Source organism: Chiloscyllium punctatum, chromosome 15 (genome assembly GCF_047496795.1).
Source record: "Chiloscyllium punctatum isolate Juve2018m chromosome 15, sChiPun1.3, whole genome shotgun sequence".
NCBI classification, from domain to species: domain Eukaryota; kingdom Metazoa; phylum Chordata; class Chondrichthyes; order Orectolobiformes; family Hemiscylliidae; genus Chiloscyllium; species Chiloscyllium punctatum.
The window spans coordinates 9,866,359-9,889,131 of record NC_092753.1 but is presented as its reverse complement, the minus strand read 5'-3'; the positions used below and the strand labels follow the sequence as shown (position 1 = coordinate 9,889,131).

Genomic DNA, 22,773 nt, shown 5'->3' with positions numbered 1-22,773 from the left:
CATCTCAAGTATGCAAGCTATAGTATTTCCAGCCAATATTTGTACAGCTAAAGTCCCCTAAACATTTGTCCCCCATTCAGCATTACCAGATCAAGCTACTGCTTGCAACACGTTGTGACCAGATTTTGAAAATTATGAATTAAAATTCTATATATGTCATTATATAGAATTCGTAGAAAGTTACTGTGTTACAGCTGGTAATTTCATTAAACTTCTCAATCCAATTATTCCATTTTGCAAAATGATTCGCTTCCTTACCAGATTTAACCAAAGCAAAATTCCACCACAGAGTGAAAATAAAGTTGAAATTGTTCTTCACCAACTATAAACTAGAATAAATAAACTAAACTATGACAAATTTGGGACTCAATTAATTATGCTAATTTGGAGTATCTCCGTTTTCCTATCTTTTCCTGCTTGTAACTATTCCCACCAGGAAATCAGTTTATAGTTTGTCATGACTGTCTGCCATGTGCAATTCTCACACATATCTGTCATAACTCATCTGACTATGATTAATGACCGGTCCCGGGCGACTGATGTGAAATTAACTGTTATAAGTTTTCAGTCCATTTGTAACAATGGTTTTCTTTCCGCTAATACAAGTGATTTTAGAAACTAGATGGTGCTCTCTTGGGATTATGGAAACTCGACAGATCTGAGCTCCCTGATCAAGGTTTTTTTTTCTTGGTGGCAGTCAAATGTAGGTCAAAACAATATTTTATAATAAAGTTAATTTGTCACAAGGCATTGCAATAAACAAATTATGGACTTAGCATTGATATTTCTTTCAATGTTATTCTGTGTAAACTATCAAAATAGTCAATCCATATCCTGTTGAGAATTCTTTTTATATTTATATTGTCATGCATCATTTGATGCAATGAATGTTGCTAACCTTAATCACCCTAGATCTGCAAGTTTTTGGGTTTTAATGTGCATGATTTTATTTCAACAACTTAAGTTTAAAAAACTTAGTTTTTCAGATATATAGTACATCACCCTACTTCCTTAATTTATTTAAGGTAACATACACTTTTTGTTTGTTTTGAATATGAAATGAATTTGAATGGAGTGCTGCACCACCCAGGGAAATTTATTTTTATGACTTCTGTCACATTGAGAATATAAGTAAGATCTGTTTCCAAACTCAGCTCCTCTTTTTCATGAGTGCAGTTAAGAATTACAATACTTCAAACCATTGATGCAAGCCACAGAATTCAAATCATTTTGCTGATAATAATTCTAAAGGTACATCACTTCAATCCTAATGAATGTAACTATGAACCAAAACTATTATGGGTCTCAGAACAAATTAAGAAATTAATTCCTTCTATAAATCAAAAGTACACAATATAACTGAAACCAAATATTTTACATAACATGCTATAATTTAGATGTCTCTGTTGCTAAACATAATTTATACATTTAGAGATATGATTAATGAGCAAAATATTGTAGAAATCTGAAACAAAACCAGAAAATGCCAGGAATTAACAGGTCAATCAGCAGTTGTGGACAAATTAGAAAAGTATATATTTTCTCACAGGAATTTGCTCATAAGTTTACTGTATGATGTTGACTAATCTGCTGAGTGCTCCTAGCATTTTATAACATGGATGTTCTGAGTTTGCTGAGCCATATTTTTGAATTTAATGTTCAATATATAGAGCTTTTCTTCGAAGTAGATATACTGCATATTTCGGTTTTACTGTGCTTTAATGATTTGTAGATATATTCCTTTTACAAAAGTGGTTCTCAATTTTAAGTGAGAAACTTGGTTTTATTGAACAAGTGCTCTCGTCAATAATATTTATTTAACCAGTGCACAGCAAGTCGAGAGGCTATCTTTCATCTAATTATGAAAAATCCAATTTGCTTAATTAATAACAGAAACTTGCTAGAGAAACCTAAATAATGGCTGCAATCAAAGAAAAATAGCACGACCAACAAATGCTTCTACATCATGATACTGCATGACAAGATTATCATTGCCACTTGTTCATTCACAATATTCAGCAGTCTGGCTAAGAATATCACAAATGTGCCTGACTCATACTCATTGCTCTCAACCTCTCGATGACTGATGAGAGACCTTTCATGAGAATGTGTTTAATATTCATTAACACATGATCTGTATGGCTAACATCTTGTAGTTAGCTTTATTTTGACTAGGATAACTCTGAAAAATCGCACTATAAATGTGCACCAACCTACTTATTCAAAAATGCTCTCACATGTATGACTAGAGTATTTTAACCCTCACGTTATTTTATAACGGCTAAAGTTCCCTTCTTGGAAAACATGCTATTGTGTATCTCACAATGAGTATCATGTATGGGTGACAAAATTATTCTCTGAAAGAAAACTGGTGATAGATGATTTCACATTTAAATCAAACTAAAATTAACCATGTGAACTATAAAACAAGATACTAGCTGCATCTCACGCATTTTCCAAACAGACAAAAGAACAGTGAACTGGTATAATATACAAGAACACAGAAATACAAGTTTGATTTTATGCTGAATTCTCACATATTTACATTTAAAATATTCCAGATACTTCATGCTCCTGCAGCATTATCGAAAGCAATTCCCCTACTTCACAAAAAGTGGTCTACTGTTCTAAGTATTTACAATTCTCCTAAATTAACCTTCCTTTACTTCATTATCTTGAACAAAGACATTTTTACCTTAAAACAACAGAAACAAAAGAAAAGAAATCTCACACTCAATCATCTAATGAGGCCTACTGAGTGTATCTCACAATGGGAATTTTGTTTTAAGTTATCATTTTAAAAAGAGAGAACTGGCATTCAGATGACGCAAAATGACCAGTTTGAAGCATAACACAGCAGTAATAAACCAATAATATCATTAAACCACAGTGCAAATTGTGCACTTTATTTCTTGACACCACAGTCACACAGTGGAAGTACAGATTTCAAAATCACTTACCACAAAATGCTCATGAATACATATTCTTATTGTATCTTAAAAGCAGTACCTCGGGGAATCAGGGACACATTCAGTTTAGTTTAAGATTTTTTATGAATTTGATAATCACAGTCAATATATCGCAAACTTTGCTTTAACTGGCACCCTTGATAAACCGGCAAAAATTATATACCTCAAATACTGAACATTTATTATATTATCGCAATCTTCTCGATATCAGTTGCAAGTGCAAAGGCTTTCTACCAGTAAAGTTTTATTTAAGACAAAGTTGCAATATTGTTTAAGAGATTTATGCTGTAAATAAAATATAACAGTAATGTGTGTTACTCCCTGCATTACGTTTCTATTACTTAGTGTGTGTTTTTACATTGATTATGTGAACCTCTTGATAAACTGGTACATGCCTGGTCCTGTAGGTGCAGGTTAATAAAAAGTTTGCTGCACTAGAAATTGGAACTATTCCCCAATGTTGGCATTTAGTCTTACCAGATACTTACAGATTTGGAACAACCCAACATGAATCTCTGGTCTGCCCTATGAAAGTGCCTTAACCCTTTTGTTAGAAAACCATCCTTTCCTATAATAATGCGAGTATCAGTGGAAGAAGTATTTCCTTCATCCAGTATTCTTGATGAGGCAGTATTTGCTTCAAAAAATATTCTGGATTTCTCTCCGAATGGAACTGCAACCCAAAGCCAAATGAGGGACAGTGCTATGAATCGCTTTTCAGCTATCTGTGAGCATTTCATTTAAAGTTCACACAGCCAGTAGAGATGGGAGTTAAAGTAGGATTCAATCTTGTGTCAAAGGAGGATTCAATCTTGTGTCAAAGGTGAAAGAATTGAGTTCACATACATGACACTACCCAATTTCCAAATGTGAAGCATATTTGCATTTTTAAAACAGTCTATAAATATTGAAGTTGGTGCACGAACATTACTCAGTCATTGTCATGAGTACATTTTCAGAACAATGAATCATGATATAGATTTCTACTCTGTTGAAGTGCACAAGTTTTAAAAAAACTGTCATGCTAAATCTGCAAATGATAGGGCAAAATATACCAAATTAATTAGTTTGAGGAAGGTGATGATATCAGGACAGCAAGGATGCTACAGGTAAAATTACAAGCATTCTAAACACATTATGCTGATTAAAAAAACACAAAGCACAATCAATTTTAATATTTGAGAAATACATCTATGAAGTATTTGAATATTTGAGGAGATCCCACAGAGTATACTTCATGTTTAAATTAATATTTTGGCCTTACGCAAATTATTCTTCGACTTGAGTATTTTAAAAGATTTATGAGATCTTTATAATACATTAAAGATCGGTTAACTTCTTCCATAAACTTCAACTTGCATTTAATTTGAGTAAATCTGAACACTACCGACTTCACGTCTGAGCACTCCACTTTAATTTATCCCGTTTCGTTGACCAAACGTTATTTGCATATATAGCTCAAAAACCTTCTTGGCTATCTGAGCTGCACTGTTTTAGGATAATAATGGAAAACCACAAGGTAATAAAAGCCAGTGTTCTGCAATATTGTGGAGGAAAATACACAGAAGTGTCACAGTTGTAATCAATTTGATTTTAAATTATTGTTGTTTGACACAGTGGCACATGTATCAGAAAGTGGATTAAAGCATGCCTAGCCCTCAGTTTAAGAACATACAGGGAAACGGGAGAAATACACTTCAGAAAGGACAAAATATAAAACTCAATTCCTTTTCAGAATATGCATCGGAAATATAAATATGCATCGGAAATATAAATTGAACTCAAAAGATATTATTAGATTAACAGGACTGCAGTGATTAAATGCAAGCGTACCATTCAGCGTGTGCCGGTATTTGTTGCTGTTTGTCCAAAGTAACCTTTTAAATAATATTCAGTAGAAATACTAGAAAGTATAAGCTGTCCCCATCATAAATACTGACCTCAGCACTTGACCCTGTGCTAGGCCCAAGCCTTTCAAACACACTGGGTCTACGAGACGTGCTTTCAGAAATGGTCTTTGAATTTTCAACAGTAACCTTCCTCCTCACTTTTGACATTCTGATTCATTGGAAGCTAAAAATAAAAAGACAACCATATGAAAGTGTGTAGGACAACATCTAGGCTTCTGCAATTGCATTTTTAGCTTTAATCACAACAAATGCTGAAAGTAGTTCTGGGTTTAGTTGATTATACAACAAAAGACTTTGTTTGGGAGCATAAATTTGCAAATTGAAACATCAGATTTATAAAGAATAGGATTCCTGGGTTAAAACCAGATGCCTAGTCTTGGGGAGGGATTATCTTAAAAATAAAATTCACTGGTTTACTGTCTATTTCTTTCAGAATTCACAGTCATACTTCTGAGAATTGCACAAGCATGAGAAAAATATGGATAGCTTAAACTCATTTTAGCTCACCCATTCAGTGAAGCTTGTGGTCCCACATCAATGTAATCAGTTACCCTGACATTCATTCCATTCATTAATTATTCTTTGTGAAGAACTTCATGACGTCAGGGCTAAATTTGTCTTACCTTACAAGGATTTTCGCTTCTCACTGCGGGATAGATTCCTTCCATTATATTTGCAAGAAAATTTTAAAGTGCAAGAATCTTGGGGATAATTTTGAAAGATCAGTAGTGAGTACAACCCAGAGAATGAGACTATTGCAGCACAGTCATGTCTAGCAAGATTTGGAGATGCTGGTATTGGACTGGGCTGTACAAAGTTAAAAATCACACACCAGGTTATAGTCCAACAGGTTTAAGTGGAAGCACAAGCTTTCAGAGCACTGCTCCTTCATCAGGTTCATCAACCAACTGATGAAGGAGCAGTGCTCCGAAAGCTAGTGGTTCCAATTAAACCTGTTGGACTATAACTAGTGTCGTGTGATTTTTAACTATGTCTAGCAAGGTTCCGCACTGACAACAGAACTTTGTATTAACACCTGCCTTGTCTATGTAAATGACGATGCCTCTCTATATGCTTGGCTCAACAGAATTAATACATTAACCTTTTTAACAAATTTTGGTGTACAATCTAATTTATAGTGGTTTACGCAAATTCACAACAAAATTGCACTACTGTGCATAGCTCATCTCTCTTTGTTCAAAATAACCTGCAAATTTCTCTCTCAGATCGAAGGTGCATGATCTCACATTCTACTATGTGGCGTCTACCTATTGATTGTCTCACACACTGGCTCATGTTTCTTTGTAAATTCCTGCTTCCATCAGCATAATTTGCCATGTTGCCCAACTGTAAATTTTACTATGTTACTCTCCCTCCCTTTATATAATCTATTAATATCCAATGCAAAGCTCAGTGGAGGTCTCTAGGAAGTATCACTTGTCACATGCTCCCAGTCAGAGAACAAACATACAATCTTCTCCCTCCCAAACAATTATCAATCTTCCCCTCCCAAAGAATTATCAATCTATGTCACGTTGCTACTTTTAACCCTCTTTACCTTCACCTCTGTACAATTTATCAAATTACTTCTGGAAACCCAAAGAAACAACCACAGGCACTGCTCTATCAGCCATAATACTGACCACCACAAAATCTTCAAATTAAATCCATGCAAATCTTCTCTAGACAGCCGTATTTGCCCAAGTTCTAAATGCTCTGCCTTTATTGTAAATTCTATTGGATTCCTCTTCAATAGTAAAAATAGTTTGTCCCATTACATCGCATCATGACAACATTCATACTGTCGCGTCACAAGTAAAAAGAATACCTATTGTTAGGAATAATGTATAACCTTCATATTTTTGTTTACTAAGGAGAGGGAGTGGAGTTCATTTTTAAAGTTGTTCTTGTGAGCTTAGTACTGAGAAGTCTTGCTGCCTGTTCATTTACAGACAAAAAAACCTGCAGATGCTGGATTCCAAGGTGGACAAGCAAGAGGCTGGAAGAACACAGCAGGCCGTGGAGCAGCCAGAGGTGGAGAAGTCAACGTTTTGGGTATAACCCTTCTTCAGGGCTGGGGGTGGGTGTAAGGAAAGCTGCAGATAAAGAAAGTTGGGGACGAAGGCATTTCAGCTGCAGAAATACACCAGCGGCAAATGTGCCAATTTTGCCAAGAGAAAGTAGCAGTGTGAAGGCCAAAAGGACAAATACAATTGGTACAGATCACATGAGGCACCTGAAGGTGGTATATCAAGATTCAGGATTGGATTCTGAGAGGGGATCACTCCCAAAGTCCAGATGCGTCACAATGGCTTCCTCCAGCACTGCATAAACTATCAACGTATCAACACAACAGATGAAGCTCAGATTTGGAAAGTTAAAAAAAAATTGCCTAATAACAACAATAGACACCAAAGGTCCAGAAGGGAGTCAGTCAGTCAGTGTACATGTGTACTAGAGAGTAGCAGCAGCATGTTTAATGCTTCTGTCAGAAATCTTGCAAGACAGCTGGATTGAGTTTCAGGACATTCTAGTGTCTGCTCTGAAGTTAAAGTAGCAATAAGCTTAGTTTGCAGTTTAAGGTGTCACTACTGAAGAAAATGAAAACGTACACAGACATTTGCCAGAAGGAAACTGATCGCAGATGTACTGGCCTGTGTACAACTGACTGACTCCCTTCTGGACATTTCAGTGTCGACTGTTGTCAGTGGGCAATTTTTTTAACTTTCCGAATCTGAGCCTCATTTATTGTTTAGACAGCCTGTGCATGAAACCTACGTGTGGAGATATTTCTGGAGTTTTGATGATTGTAAGGGTATTTTTGGTAGAAAGAGAACAGCGAGAGTTTGAATATTATTGATGGCAATTAAATATTTTCAATCTTTTTGTCCAGTCTAATATGGTTTTGTTTAATAACTGTTCCAGTCTTTGTGTTAAAAATATAATTGCAGAGTCTCATAGATGTGTTCAGTAACTGATCGCCACAGTTAAAATAAAGTGGGTCTAACAGCTGGGTTTCATTCTGGGATCTGACTTGCCCAGTATTAATGTCAAATGGGATCATGACATTAGCAACACTAAAGATGTATTTATATATGGAAGAAAATGGTAGAGTCAGGATTGTAGCTATTGTACTACTTTGGGAATGAACATCTACTATGGAAAATGAGATGAATGAGGACCCAAAATGTCTCATGAGCGCTGAAGCTCAATATTTAGCATTTTCTGGGTAAAATATATTAAGTTTATCAAACGATTTATTAAAATAATTTCATTCACAGAGTGTAGGTATAGAAGATGTTGAACTGCCTTCTTGAACTGCTGCCAGCCCATGACTGGTCAACAGGGTGACCCATGATGCAGAACACTGAAGTCCGCCATCCAGAGTATGTTCTTGCCCTTGCTAGCTTTCATTGTTTTATCTAAATGGTGTGCATCTTCGAAGGGCGTTCATTCACCAGGCAAGGGAGGATGATAATCAGACGGACATTTCCTGGCCGATGTTCAGCCTTATGCTTGATGTGAGTAGTGTAATTATTGTGGTGAAGCAGGGCTGAAGAAGAGTCAACCGAATCAAATACCAACTGCTTTAAGTGTAAAAGACATGCTTCCATTGCAATCCTGTAATTTCAAAGTACAAGTTATGTGTAATATTAATGTCTGACTTGCAAGTATGAACATTTTATTCTGGTGTTACATAGTTCAAGATGACTAATTCATATATAACTCACTAATCAGAAAGGAGAAAGACTACAGCTTTGTGATTCCCCACAGCTCAATGGGGCAATCTCCATTACACTTCATTGAAATGATAAGGATAATAAAATAGCTGTCAATCAGTTCAGCCTATAGAAGGCAATACCATAAATTTTAAAATTCTCATTCAGTGGTAAGGGTTTAAGACCGTAATACTAGGTTTATCAATTCAACAAAGATACCAACAGTGTCAATTTTGAATAGTAAATCTTATATTGTATCTTGGCAAGGCACAGTTTTCTATCACTCAAAATATTCTGAAGCAAAGTACTGGTACTTTAAAACAACGTCAATGGGGACAATTTGAGACTATTTACAAACCTCAATTGTAAATCACAATTGTATTAGCATTCATGTTTCCCCAAGGATAGGATGTAACTGAGTTATGCATGCTGGAAAGACTCAAACTCAATTTCTGACATGCACTGATCTGAATCTGGGCACCCAGTTGGAATTCTGTAATTAACCTCAGCACCTCTGAGGCAGAGAGATGTGTTCAGTCAGAACTTCTATTTGAACAATTTCCAGTGATCTATGCAGGAAAATGAACACGCTCATATTGTGTTAATGGGACTGGACTAGGCACGGCCATAAGACTCTCAACAGGACAAGTATCTACTAATAGTCACTATCCAAACTCACATCCAAAATATAAGCATTTAACAAAGGCACTGGATCACAGCCAAAACTGTCAAAATAGAATCTAACAGTTTGTGCGCACAGAAGAATATTTCCAAATGGAACTCAGAAATAGGTGAATTCAGCTGGTTAAAGTTCAAATCTGGTATAGCTTATTCTAACAATATACTGACTAGATCATATGATAAAATGGTTGATCTGAAAACCGACTAACACAAATATGTTAATGTTTGCAGCTACATGCAAGGTGAAAAGGAAAGCCTAAGAAGGGGGACACACAAAGAGCAAAAAGAACTGCATTAAAAAAAATGGTTGGGCACCAGTAGAGAGCAATAAACTATTTGAACTTTCTTGCATACTCAAATTTCACTTATCTTATTTATGCTATTCTGAATGTTTAACAAAAAATGCAAAATACTCTGTATACCCTCCAATTTATAGAGGAACTGAGAGTAGATGACTGATTGAGTATCCTCCCAAACTAAAATGCACATGCAAACTATAAAAGGACAGGTGTTATGCTTTTTGCCTCTCTGTATTCCCTTCTGATTTTAGCAGCACAGCCTGCTCACATTCACAACTAAACAGGCTGCATGACTGGAAGTCACTACAGATATTGACATGCAGCATGCAAACTCAGATTTGTATTGCTCCAACTATATTATGTATATTTACTGACAAAATGTCATCCAACGGTTCAAAAATACATTTTGCTTTTCACTGTATCACTAACGCCTAGTTGTCTTGGACTGAAGTATGGTTCCTGATCCATTCCTTCTCAACATCAGCACATTTTATATTAGCTCCAAACCTGGGTCGGGTAGAACCCACTGTTGCATGCAAGGGTTTAGAACTTCACATGAGGTTTCAATGAGGTACAGTTCTTTACTTCAACAGTCTACTGAATAGCTGATATTCTATTTCTCCCACACACAAATATTCTTCAACATTCAAACACATACCACACACGACTAAACTGAAATTGAGCAGCAAATTGTCCCTTCAACATCAAAAACTCTATATTGTTGCGGTTTTACACAGTCAATAGCACTGATTTAAAGTTTAAGAACTTCCTCCAATTTTCAGCATTCACATACGTGCCTCAGTCAAAGGTTATTTTGGCCAATTTGATATTCTTAGATATTACCTCTACCCAGATTAACTTGTCTCTATTTCAGTAAACCCATTCTTGGAAATACTCAGAAATGTTTCAATATTCCCGCCAGTATCAAACCCCCACCCCCCACCCTCCTCCAAAAAACCCTCCAAAGGTGACGTACAGTTTTGCCAAGAGTTGTTGACATAACTAACTGTGCTCACCTAAGTTGAAGAATGGGTTGACATGATTAAATACCTCACATATCATTAACAATATGGAATCCAAGTAATACACCAAACTGAAGAGCAATCTCCCACACAGGTAGTAAACTGAGTGCAATACATCAAGATTCTCCTCAGGATTACTTCATCAAAAGCACTAGCAAGTCATGCTTCTAATATGCCCATGTCCAGATCTTCTGGGTCTCTTAATCCACTTCAGATTTGGCTCTGAGTATTAATGCCAAAGCCCAGACATTGGATTCAGTTCAGTCTTCATCTGAGAGTCTCAAAGACTAGAGCAACATTTGCGGTCAGCAAATACCAAAGTCTTGATAACAAGCAAAAAAAAATAAAAGCAAGAAACAGAATATTCAATCAATCTGCAATTAAAAGTTAATCAGGAATCATTGATCGTGAAAATGGAATAAGCTGCCAGAGGTGGTGGTGGAGGCTGGTACAATTGCAACATTTAAGAGGCATTTGGATGGGTATATGAATAGGAAGGGTTTGGAGGGATATGGGCCGGGTGCTGGCAGGTGGGACTAGATTGGGTTGGGATATCTGCTCGGCATGGACAGGTTGGACCGATGGGTCTGTTTCCATGCTGTACATCTCTATGACTCTATTTCCATCTGATTCATAATGTCTTTTAGCAAAGGAAAGATTAGATTAGATTAGATTAGATTAGATTCCCTACAGTGTGGAAACAGGCCCTTTGGCCCAACAAGTTCACACCGACCCTCCAAAGAGTAACCCACCCAGGCCCATTTCCCTTTGACTAATGTACCTAACACTATGGGCAATTTAGCATGGCCAATTCACCTAACCTGCACATTTTTGGACTGTGGGAGAAAACTGGAGCACCCGGAGGAAACTCACGCAGACACAGGGAGAATGTGCAAACTCCACACAGACAGTCGCCAGAGGCTGGAATTGAATCTGGGACCCTGATGCTGTGAGGCAGCAGTGCTAACCACTGAGCCACCCAGCTGCCTGGTCTGGTCTCCACAGAACTCCACTCCCAGTGACATGGCCAATGCTTAACTGCTCTCTGAAATGGCCAAGCAAGCAACTTAGTTCAAGCTGAGGAAATGGCTAACGATTCTCATATCCTGGGAAAGAGTTAAAAGTACAGTCCTCATGCTAAGCTTCATTAACAATACTCCGAAGGACGGAATTCCATTGTCTTCAAAAGTGCTTTGAGGGAATGGTACTGCTCAAGTCAAAACATAAGAGTTTAACTCCCAGGTGAGTGGAAAGCAAGATATCTACAACTATTATTAGCTTTGCACCATGACCAGTTAAAATAAATCAATGTAGCTTGCCACTATCAGTCAAGTAAGATCTTAGGAAAATTTATTGAAAAGAGGAATTATATGAAACATCTAATTCTTGCTAGCATGCTTGCAATTTCTAAATTGGACTCTATGCTCTAATAAGTACCATAACTCAATGCAGTAGATTCCATTAATCCAGACTGAGTATTTTAATCTCATAGAAAAGTGATGTAGATTGCAGCAACAACAAAAATGCAAATAAGCAACTGGAGAGAGAGAGAGAGAGAGAGAGAAGAGAAGAGAGAGAGAGAGAGAGAGAGAGAGAGAGAGAGAGAGAGAGAGAGAGAGAGAGAGAGAGAGAGAGAGAGAGGGGGGCGGGGCGCGCTGGGAGGAGAACACACCAATCAACACCAGCAACTCAACTGACAATTCCTTTACTGACACAAACACTTCGATCTCTGAACCTCTCCAACAATTTGCAACATATTGCCTTTTATGGGAGATGTAACAGAGAACTGGGAGGAATTCTTACCTTTGACCCTTACATCAGTTTTGTAAATTCCTCAAGATAGATGTCTTGGGTGAGACATCTCTTAACCTTGGGAATGCTGTTGCACATCAGCAGACACACACAGTCCTTGACAGAAGGGACATTCCTTTCCAGTGGCAAGGAGACCCTGACGATTAAGAACCTACCTATTGCTGCAGCCTTCACCTGCCATCACAGCCGTTGATATCATGCAAGTATCTTTCACCTCAATCACCACTAAGGACTTCCTTTGGATGGCACTTTGCCTGGTTCCTCCCCTCCGATCTTACAGTCATGGGAGAGCCTGCCAGGAGTTGAGAACTCTCGATCGCATCACTCTCAGGATCAGTGGAACACTTGAGCCTCTTGACTGCAGAAATAAGTGACAAACTATGGAAAGGCAAAGGAAGTGTTTCAAACACTCCCTGAAAGCTTCAAGAATTACAACATAAACATCAATGCATGGGAGACCCTCATTCAGAAGAAACCAGCTTGGAGAAACCTCCTGTATGTAGAGACACAATTCTTTGAGAACAGCTGCCAGAGGATGTGGTGGAGGCTGATACAATTGCAACATTTAAGAGGCATTTGGATGGGTATATGAATAGGAAGGGTTTGGAGGGAGATGGGCCGGGTGCTGACAGGTGGGACGAGGTTGGGTTGGGATATCTGGTCGGCATGGACAGGTTGGACTGAAGGGTCTGTTTCCATGCTGTAGATCTCTATGGCAAGAGGAAGTACAGAAAAGGAACTGGAGAAAGGAACACTAATGATGTCAACACCAAAGACCAATTCCACCTCACAAAAACACTGGTGAAGTGTGCAGAGAGAGATGAAACTCTAGGATTGGGCTCATCAACCATGCAAGGACCCACTGACCAGTAACATAGATTTTCAGGGGTGGACAATCACACTCATTCGCAAGTGATCACCACTGCAACTGGGTTTTGTGAAAGGTTTATTCTCTGATCACAAGAAACAATGGGGGTTTTCTCAAACTTTAACGCAATGTATTGAAATTCTATTCAGCAATTAGCCCAAATACTGACTCAGAATTTAACCGACTAACCATTTAAACAGTAGGCAGAAACAACAGGAAGAACTGTGTTAGAAAAGAAATCCTGAGACAGTTTCCAGGAGCTAAGCTTGAAAACTGCTTTGGTAAAATGCAAGTACAAATTTTAAACTGTGTGAAGGCAAAATGATCTGGCAAGTGTTTTTAAAGATAAATTTCCGAGTTTGCCTTAGTTAGCTGCATCCCAAACATCTCCACAAACTCCAATAGCACTTCGCTGAATCATGCATCAAATGCAGATGAGCATCTACAGATCACACATGAGATATTTGGAAATTAGCCCAATCCTGTGCCCCTTGACATTCCAGCACACTTGCAGGATCCCTAGATATTGATCATGAATAGGAGCCCTGGTGAATCCTTCCTTTTCCCAGTCCAAGCACACCAAGCATCATAACAACAAAGCAAAGAATGTCTGATGCTGGAAATCAGAAACAAAAAGCAGAAATTGCTGGAAAAACCCATCAGGTCTGACAAAATCTGTGGAGACAAAACTGAGTTGATGTTTTAGGTCCATTTCTGAAGGTGGGTCACTGGATCCGAAATATCAACTCTGCCTGGTCTCCACAGATGCTGATAGGCCTGCTGAGTTTTTTCAGCAATTTCTACTTACATTTCACACCCAAGCATCAACCCAGTGAAAACCAGCCAATCAAGCCTAAACCAAACCTAGCAATGCAACAGTTTCCATGGTTGCATTTTACATTAGAGACTGCATTTACCCATGAAGTCACACAAAAAAACTTGGCCTTTCTTGATACGAGATGAGTTGGCAGTTTAAAATGAATTTCACAGTACATACTGTGTATGCATTACCTAAAAATACACAGAGTGAAGGGCATACAAAACTAGCAGACATCAAACTGAACTGTGCCAGTAAGGCAATAGGATTCAAGTCTAAACTTGTAAAAGGTAAACTTAGGATTGGCATCTGGAAGTTCTTCACAAAGATTTTTCAGACAAAGTATCAGGTAAAAGCTGAATAGTCACTAAGAAATCATGAGATCTTGGGTGGGCCAGGGGCTGATAGTTAGGAAAATAAACTATCTAGCCCCTGCTGGATGAATGAACTACAAATGGTTTTTTCTGGTTCATATTTATCTTGTGAGCTCCACACAACAACCTACTTCTAGCTATATTGAATTCATCCAACCTGATATTTGGCAATTTCTTTTTACCCTCCTCTGCCCTTCAGTTTTCTCCTTTGTATAAGAATCAACAAACTACCAATTTGGGGCACAGTTTCACTCTATCATTTGCTCTCTAATGCCCTGCCTGCTTGTGGAGTTTGCAATGTATTTGATCACATAGCACATCAGTTGAGAATAACCTTTCCCTCATACCACACGGACACTGATGTATTTCAAGCAAATAGTCTGACAAAACCATTCTTATGTTCCTTTACCCTGGATGTCAAAACCAATCGTTGCACCCTTATCAGCACCGTGGCAGAATTCAGCTGGAATCCTGGTATGTGCGGGAAAACTATACATTGCTGTCACCAATAAAGCCACAAGGGAACTTTTTTTTAATATGCCTCAGCTTTTCAAAGAACCTAAACGGAAAACTGGAACATGCAATTACATGAAAGTGGTTGAGGGAAGGTTTACCCTTCAAATGCCATCATGTACTAAACTGTTACTTATACAACAACCTCTGCAAAAAAAAAAGAACTGGGGTTTTAAAATTAGTGGGAAATATATCGGCATACTCATTTTAAAAGACCCCATTAGAGGAACATGGTGAATCTGAAATCCCCAACTCTCAAGCACAATGGGCAATAATCTCATTCTGTGCTCGAAGGCTCCATAAGAGAAACACAAGGATTTTCTCAACTGTAAAGCATGAAAAGCATGACACTAGGCTTTCAAATAAAATCTTTGCAGCATGTCTTCCTGGTACTTGGCTGCATTGGCAGGCTCACCAAAGATTAAACAGGAAACAAAGTTGAGGAGAATATTGTTTCTTGGATTACCCACACAGAATATTCCTTGAAAGGTATAGATCTCATTCCATGATGTCAATTACAGGATGTTCTATTGAAAAGAGGGATTGCACCTGTAGCAGGATGTCAATCTGGAATCATAGCGCCTCAATAAAGTAGTGTACTTCCCCAGTTGGTGGTTTGACTTCCTAAGATCAGAGATCAAATCAGTCCAAAGTCCGGAGCCCAGTGATTTCAAAACATTTGGAATGAAGGGGGGGGGGGGGGGGGGGTTTTTGTTGCCAGTTGTGGAGCAGGGTGAAAGTCACCATAGTCCTACCGGACCATTTGGCAGCCCGGTCATTAGAGCGTGGTGGTTTAGACTTAAGGGTCACCATGTCTCAGGCAAGGGGAAAGGTTGGGATGGACAGTCCTTCATGGTAACCTCAACCCGGTGCAAGAATTAAACCCATGGTATTGGCATCATTCTGTATTGAAAACCAGCCAACTGAACTAACCAACCCCAAAAGTGCAGCACAAAACTGGTGCTATCACATCATTTGCCGATTACACATCGTGACTTCGAAGGAATGGAAACCTATGCCAGCATGCACAAGTGACATAGATGTTTCTACTAGTTAAGAATAATTGCTACCTCACAATATCAAATGCGGATCAATTGATAGCACGTGCCAATGAATCACAAGTTTATAGCTACTCTCAGACTTAAAGACAAGGCTGAGATTCCAGTGTAATAATGAGGGAGTGCTACCCTGTCAGAGGTGTCTTTTGGATGAGAAGTCAAATTGAGGCACCATCTGCCAGACGGGTGGATGCAAAACGATCTCAGGCACTGTTGCAAAGAAGAGCAGGGGTGCTGTCCTCGGTTCCTGGCCAATATCTGTCCTCAGTGTGGTGCTGGAAAAGCACAGATCAGACAGCATCCGAGGATCAGCAGAATCGACGTTTCGGGCATAAGCCCTTCATCAGAAATTCCAGCATCTGCAGTCCTCACTTTCTCCCAATATCTGTCCTCAATCAACATCACAAAAAAAATCATCTGGTCATTGCTGCCAGTGGGAGCTTGGTGAGCCCGGAATCAGCTGCCGTTCCCCTTCGACACACAAACAAAATATGATGACACTTCCGAAGTAATTCGCTGGCTGTGAAACACTTGGGAGACATCTTGTCGATCACCCCGCGTGGATGAAATCCTCTCTCTTTAAAGGGCTGAGGAAGGGGGTCACCGTACTCAGAATGGTTAACTCTGTAATTTCTCTCCACAGGTGCTGCCAGCCCTGAACTTTTTTCCAGCAATTTCTGTTTTTGTTTCCTCTCTCTTTTTTTCCAGGACGCTGCATGGGTGAGGAGAGGGCCATTCAAACCCGTTTTAACACACGCTTCCAGCTGGAGCTGCCAGGGCAAGGAGGGCAACAGATAATATGAATTTTGTAAGTGAGTTCTTCTGAATGTGAGAAAGGGAGGACAGGGGAAGGAGGAGAAAGCGGAATAGAGGAACAGCACCCTGAGAGCTTGTACTTCCAAATATACCTGTTGGCCTATAACCTGGTGCTGTGTGATTTTTAAACTTTGTCCACCCCAGTCCAAAACCAGCAGCTCCAGATCCATAGGTTTCAGTAAGCTGACAAAACAGGAGGCTGGGAGGACACAGGGAGCCAGGCAGCGTCAGGGGAGGTGGAGGAGTTAACATTTCAGGTCCTGAAGAAGGGTTACATCCCCGAAAGGTGGGTTCCTCCACCTCGCGCGATACTGTCCGGCTCCCTGTGTTATTCCATCCTCCTGCCTGTCTCCAGAGTGTGTGGTGCTGCAACGGCACAGCAGGTCATGCAGCGTCCGAGGTGCAGGAGCCCTTCATCAGGAATCATTGCCGTGCTTTTGCAGCACCACACACACACACACAGTCGACTCCGATCTCCAGCATCTGCAGTCCTCACCCTCTCCTGACCGTCTGTCTAGATTCCAGCCTCTGCGCGGGGGGGGGGGGGGATTTAATCGTGTCTCTGACTGGATAGAGCCCGGTATCTTTGCTAAAACAAAACACGCTGGATTCTAAAGGCTGAAGGAAGATAAAGCTCCTCTGAGACCCTTTGTACCACCCTCCCTCCCTCTCCTTGTAGCCTAATGGCAGGAGGGCGGGCCGGGCCCACATGCCGAGGCGCGAGCGCCCTCGCCTCCTCCTCCTCTCTGTCCGGTGGAGCCCGGCGGTCCCCTGCTGCCTGCCCGCGAGGCCCGCTGACTGCACGCACCTGGGAGCGGTTGGAGATGCCGCCGGAGTTGAGAAGGGGGCGGGTGTGCGGAGAGGCGGGCGGGGGGTGTCCGGCTACCGACAGCCGAGGCCCTCGCCGCTGCCCCCGTTGCTGCTTCCTCCGTCACCGGAGCGACGTCATCGGCGAGCGACCACCCGCCCCAGGAGGACCCCGGCGCGGGGGTGACCCGGAGGGTGCCCGCAAATTCGAACCCCTCCTGTCAAAGTCAGCGGCGGCGGGGAGTCCAGTTCACTCGCGGCATGTTCGATCAGATTCACTTTTTGAAAAGTGTCATAGAGCTGCACGGCACGGAAACAGGACCGTTGGGCCCAGCCCGACCCAGGTATCCTAAACTAATCTAGGCCCATTTGCCAGCACTTGGCTCATATCCCTCCAAACCCTTCCCATTCATGTACCCATCCAGATGCCTTTTAAATGCTGTAGTTGTACCAGCCTCCGCCACTTCCTCTGGCACAAAGTGAGGACTGCAGAGGCTGAAGATTAGAGTGAAGGGTGTGGTGCTGGAAAAGCACAGCAGGTCAGGCAGCACCCGATTCCTGATGAAGAGCTCTTGCCTGAAACGTCGATCTTCCTGCTCCTCGGATTCTGCCTGTCCTGCTGTGCTTTTCCCGCAGCACACTCTCGACCCCGCTTCCTCTGGCAGCTCATTCCATACACGCACCACCCTCTGCATGAAAAGTTGCCCCTTCGGTCCCTTTTATATCTTTCCCCTCTCATCCTAAGCCCTCTACTTATGGACTCCCCCACCCCAGGGAAAAGACCTTGTCTATTTACCCTATCCATGCCCCTCATTATTTTATAAACCTCTATAAGGTCATTCCTCAGCCTCTGATGCTCCAGAGAATACAGCCCCAGCCTATTCAGCCTCTCCCTATAACTCAAACCCTCCAACTTTGGTAATATTCTTGTAAATCTTTTCCAAACCCTTTCAAGTTTCATATCATCCTTCCTACAGGAGGGAGACCAGGATTGCACACAACATTCCAAAGGTGGCCTAAACATACAGCTGCAACATGACCTCCCAACTCCTATACTCAATGCTCTGACCAATAAAGGAAAGCTAATCAAATGCCTTCTTCACTATCCTATCTACCTGCGACTTCACTTTCAAGGAACTATGAACCTGCACTCCAAGGTCTCTTTGTTCAGCAACGCTCCCCAGCACCTTACCATTAAGTGTGTAAATCCTGCCCTGATTTGCCTTTCCAAAATGCAGCACTTCTCATTTATCTAAATTAAACTCCATCTGCTATTTCTCAGCCCATTGGTCCATATGATCAAGATCCCGTCCAATTTTGGTATCATATGTAAAATTACTAACTATACCTCTTATGTTCACTAGTCTAGTTCTGATCAGTTCTTAAAACTAAAATTTCTTGTGGCAGTGACATTAGATTGTACACGTAAGGTCAAAAAATCAAACAACACCAGGTTATAGAGCAACAGGTTTATTTGAAATCACAAGCTTTCGGAGCTCAGCTCCTTTCTCAAGCGTGAGCTGAACACCAAAAGTTTCAAATTTCAAATAAACTTGTTGGACTATAACCTGATGTCATTTGATTTTCTTTTTGACCTTGTCCAACCCAGTCCAACTCTGGCATTTTCACACCTTCACTTGTTCACATAGTGGAGGATACAAACTTATTTTCATTCAATAACAAATATATTTATTAGTGTAACAGAAGCTCCTCAAAATTTTCTGCTGAAATTAAGTGGTCTTAACACTATGTTAACTCGGAATTTCAATTTTTAGTTAACTCTAAATTCATCTTTAACCTTCCTGTTGAGTGCATCGGCAATTTTATAACTGTGGCATGTTAATTTTTTTTAGTGTAACCTCCTCACAAATCCCCTGTTTATTTCTTTTTGTGTGTAAGGTATAGGACACTGAAAAACAACAAGTGCATAATTTTTATTTGTATTCCACCACCAGAAAGAAAAAAATACACCAGAGTGGCTGGTGACAAGCAGCGCCCTTCTCAACAAAGGGCAATGCTGCTTGATCAAAAAAGTGAAGGGGATGGCAGAGATTGAACCAAAATAGAGTTGGAGGAGGAAATAAGATACTCCACTCCCTGCAGTGCCCACCTCTCCCTGGACAACTCAAGGGTGTTGGTGGACACCGCATGCTCCTTCTCCAGGGACAGCTGGGCTCGAACATAACATGTTAGTGTTTTATTTGAACTGCCCACTTAACTGCAATTGCTTCATTTTCAAGTTAATTATGAATCATATTTCTGAGAGGTGAACATTCAAGCATTGAATTAAATTTCATCCTTTTTTCCGATATAGCACAAGGAATAGTCTGAGAAATGTAACCTCACCATTTTAGTGCTTTGTGACCTAATGGGTGGTAAAGAAATTGAAAGGAGAAATTGAGACGTTTCAAGGAACCGTTTTTGAGATTAGAATTAGAATATCCTTTATTATTGCCTGTACTTAAGAATGGAGGTACAGGAGTATAGTGAAAAGTTTAGAATGTTCCCCCACATGTTGCCATCTTAGATACAAGGCATCTAGGTACAGAACTTAGATACAAAATAGAGAGATAACGGAGAAAAGAGAAGTTACATTATAGGGTCATAGAGTTATACAGCACGGAAACAGACCCCTTGGTCCAATTTATCCATGCCAGCCAGATATCCTAAATTCAATCTGGTCCACATTTGCCAGCAATTGGCCCAAATCCCTTCAAGGTAGACAAGACCCTTGTTTAGGGAGAGGTGGGCACCACAGGGAGTGGAGTGTTTTATTTCCCCCTTCCTGATGATGAGGGCGTTTGCCTGAAACATCGATTTTTTTCCTGACCAGCACTACTCTAATCTTGACCCAAATCCTTTCAAACCTTTCCTATTCAGATACCCCTCCAGATGCTTTTTAAATGTTGCAGTTGTACAAGCCTCCACCACTTCCTCCAACAGCTCTGCGAGACAGGTTGCCCCTCAGATCCCTTTTAAATCTTTCCCCTCTCACTTTAAACATATGCCGTCTAGTTCTGGACTCCTCTACCCTGCAAAAAAACATCTTGGTTGTTCACACCATCCATGCCCCTTGTGATTTTATAAATCTCAATAAAGTCATCCCTCCGTCTCTGATGCTCCAGAGAAATTAGCCTCAGCCTATTCACTTACATGCATAGTATAAGTTAGAAAAAGTGAGAAATAAAGACATGCATTACAGTTTTTCTGTAAAGGACCTATATTACATCAGCGCAGAGGTCTTCCACATGTGGTCTGACCCGCTGGCAAGCTGCTGACTGCCCGTACCAGTGCCCAGTACAATAACTCTCCCGCTCCACTCAGACCTCCAGTCCACTGGCCATCCCTGCATCACCACACAGCTGGTGACACAATGTGAAGTCTAAATTTATGAATTAAGAATCCTTTGGACAAAGAATTCCTAAATGTTTCAAGCCGGGATTGGAAAATAATAGAGGTCTTGATAGAGCTTGATTTCTGAGGTTGGGGAGTTTATTTTTGAGATAATTGTATGTTCAGTATTTCATTCTGTGTGTGCACGTTAAGCAGGAGAATCATAGTGAGTCAGAAACTACTAAGGACTCTTTCTAATTTTGTGTAACTAAATTTTTTTATTGTTGTAGTATCCTTGTCAAAGCTTTGCAAAAATAGGTGGCACTTGGGGAAGTGTATAGGAAGGATGATGGCTTTTTTTTAATTTCAAAAATATACTTTATTTGCAATTGAAAACCCTTCTAAACAGATCTTTTTCCAATCCCATGTGATATAATGCTGTCAGAATATATTGCACAACACCAGGCACCTTTCACTAACTCTTACATTTGCCACGATTTGGAGATGCCGGTGCTGGACTGGGGTGTACAAAGTTAAAAGTCACACAACACCAGGCTATAGTCAAACAGGTTTAATTGGAAGCACTAGCTTTCGGAGCGACACTCCTGATGCTATCACCTGATGAAGGAGCGTCGCTCCGAAAGCTAGTGTGCTTCCAGTTAAACCTGTTGGACTATGTGTGTGACTTTTATGGGTGTTGTGTGACTTTTAACTTCTTATGTTTGCACCGTTCTTCAAGTTTATGAATGTCGCATACATAAAAGAAATCCAAGGCTGACCTAATGCCCTGTACCTCTCACTAGGAAGCTAAAAGAGTACATTCCTTGTCTCAGCAAGATATTTTAAGGTCTATGCAAATCAATAGGCAACTATAGGAGCTACAATAATCTCTTTCATGAGGCAGGGGTGCTGAATTTGACAGAAAATCAAGTGTACTTTGTGGAGCATTGACCAATAGACTAACCAGCAGAAATAAGTAGAAATACAAGTTCATGCACAAGTAGTTCCTTAAAGGTACAACAAGTTGCCCATCCCAATTCATCGTAGAAACTGAACTGTTCTAGTGGATGCTCATGTTATCCTGAATACAGGTTCAGGAGGGATGAATGGTGCAGTAATTTTTTTTTCAAACAGTATTCTAAAGTAGATTAAGCCGCAGCTGTACAGAACGTGTGTCTAACAGTTTTTGGTGTAACAGAACTCCTGTGCGTGCACTAGTACTTCTTTCAGCTGTGAGCAGTGAGATACATATATGAGAATTGTAGCAAAGAAGGAAAACAATTCTTAGAGTCCCTACAGTTTGGAAGCAGGCCTTTGGCCTACCGAATCCACTTTGACTCTCCAATGGTGATCCCATCCAGACCCAGCCCTGCATTTCCCATGGCTAATCCATGGACTGTGGGAGGAAACCTGAGTATACCCAAGCAGACTTTGGGAGAATGTGCATACTCCATACAGACAGTCACCTGAGGCTGGAATCGAACTCGGGTCCCTGCCGCTGAGAGGCAACAGTGCTAACCACTAAGCCACCATAATTAACTAAAGCAAATTAGTGCGGATGCTAGAATCTGAAACCAAAAGAGAAAATGCTGGAAAATCTCAGCAGGTCTGGCAGGAGAGAAAAGAGCTGACATTTCGAGTCTAACTGACCCTTTGTCAAAGCTAAAAGAAAGGGAGAAATAGGGAGGTATTTATACTAGGCTGAGAAAAGGTCAGTCATGGCTCCAGAAGCAAAGGTAGCAATAAAGAGATGATAATGACAGTGCATAGAGAGA

The 22,773-nt window shown here is 40.3% G+C and overlaps 1 protein-coding gene across 12 annotated transcripts in view; it reads right to left on the bottom strand.

The window, feature by feature from the left end:
• Nucleotides 1-17,804, bottom strand: part of zc3h13 (zinc finger CCCH-type containing 13) — a 91,926-nt gene extending 74,122 nt beyond the window's left edge. For 9 of the 12 annotated variants that reach the window (XM_072584605.1, XM_072584617.1, XM_072584613.1 and 6 more), the window contains exons 1-2: nt 17,667-17,804; nt 4,910-5,042 (exon numbers count right to left, since the gene is read on the bottom strand). In XM_072584605.1, coding sequence (XP_072440706.1) covers nt 4,910-5,026 — 117 coding nt within the window. In that variant the 5' untranslated portion in view covers nt 5,027-5,042; nt 17,667-17,804. Of the gene's footprint in view, nt 1-4,909; nt 5,043-16,054; nt 16,813-17,666 lie in introns of those variants that run through there. The other 3 variants (XM_072584606.1, XM_072584607.1, XM_072584610.1) reach the window with 3 other exon arrangements.
• Between the last annotated feature and the right edge of the window lie 4,969 nt (nt 17,805-22,773).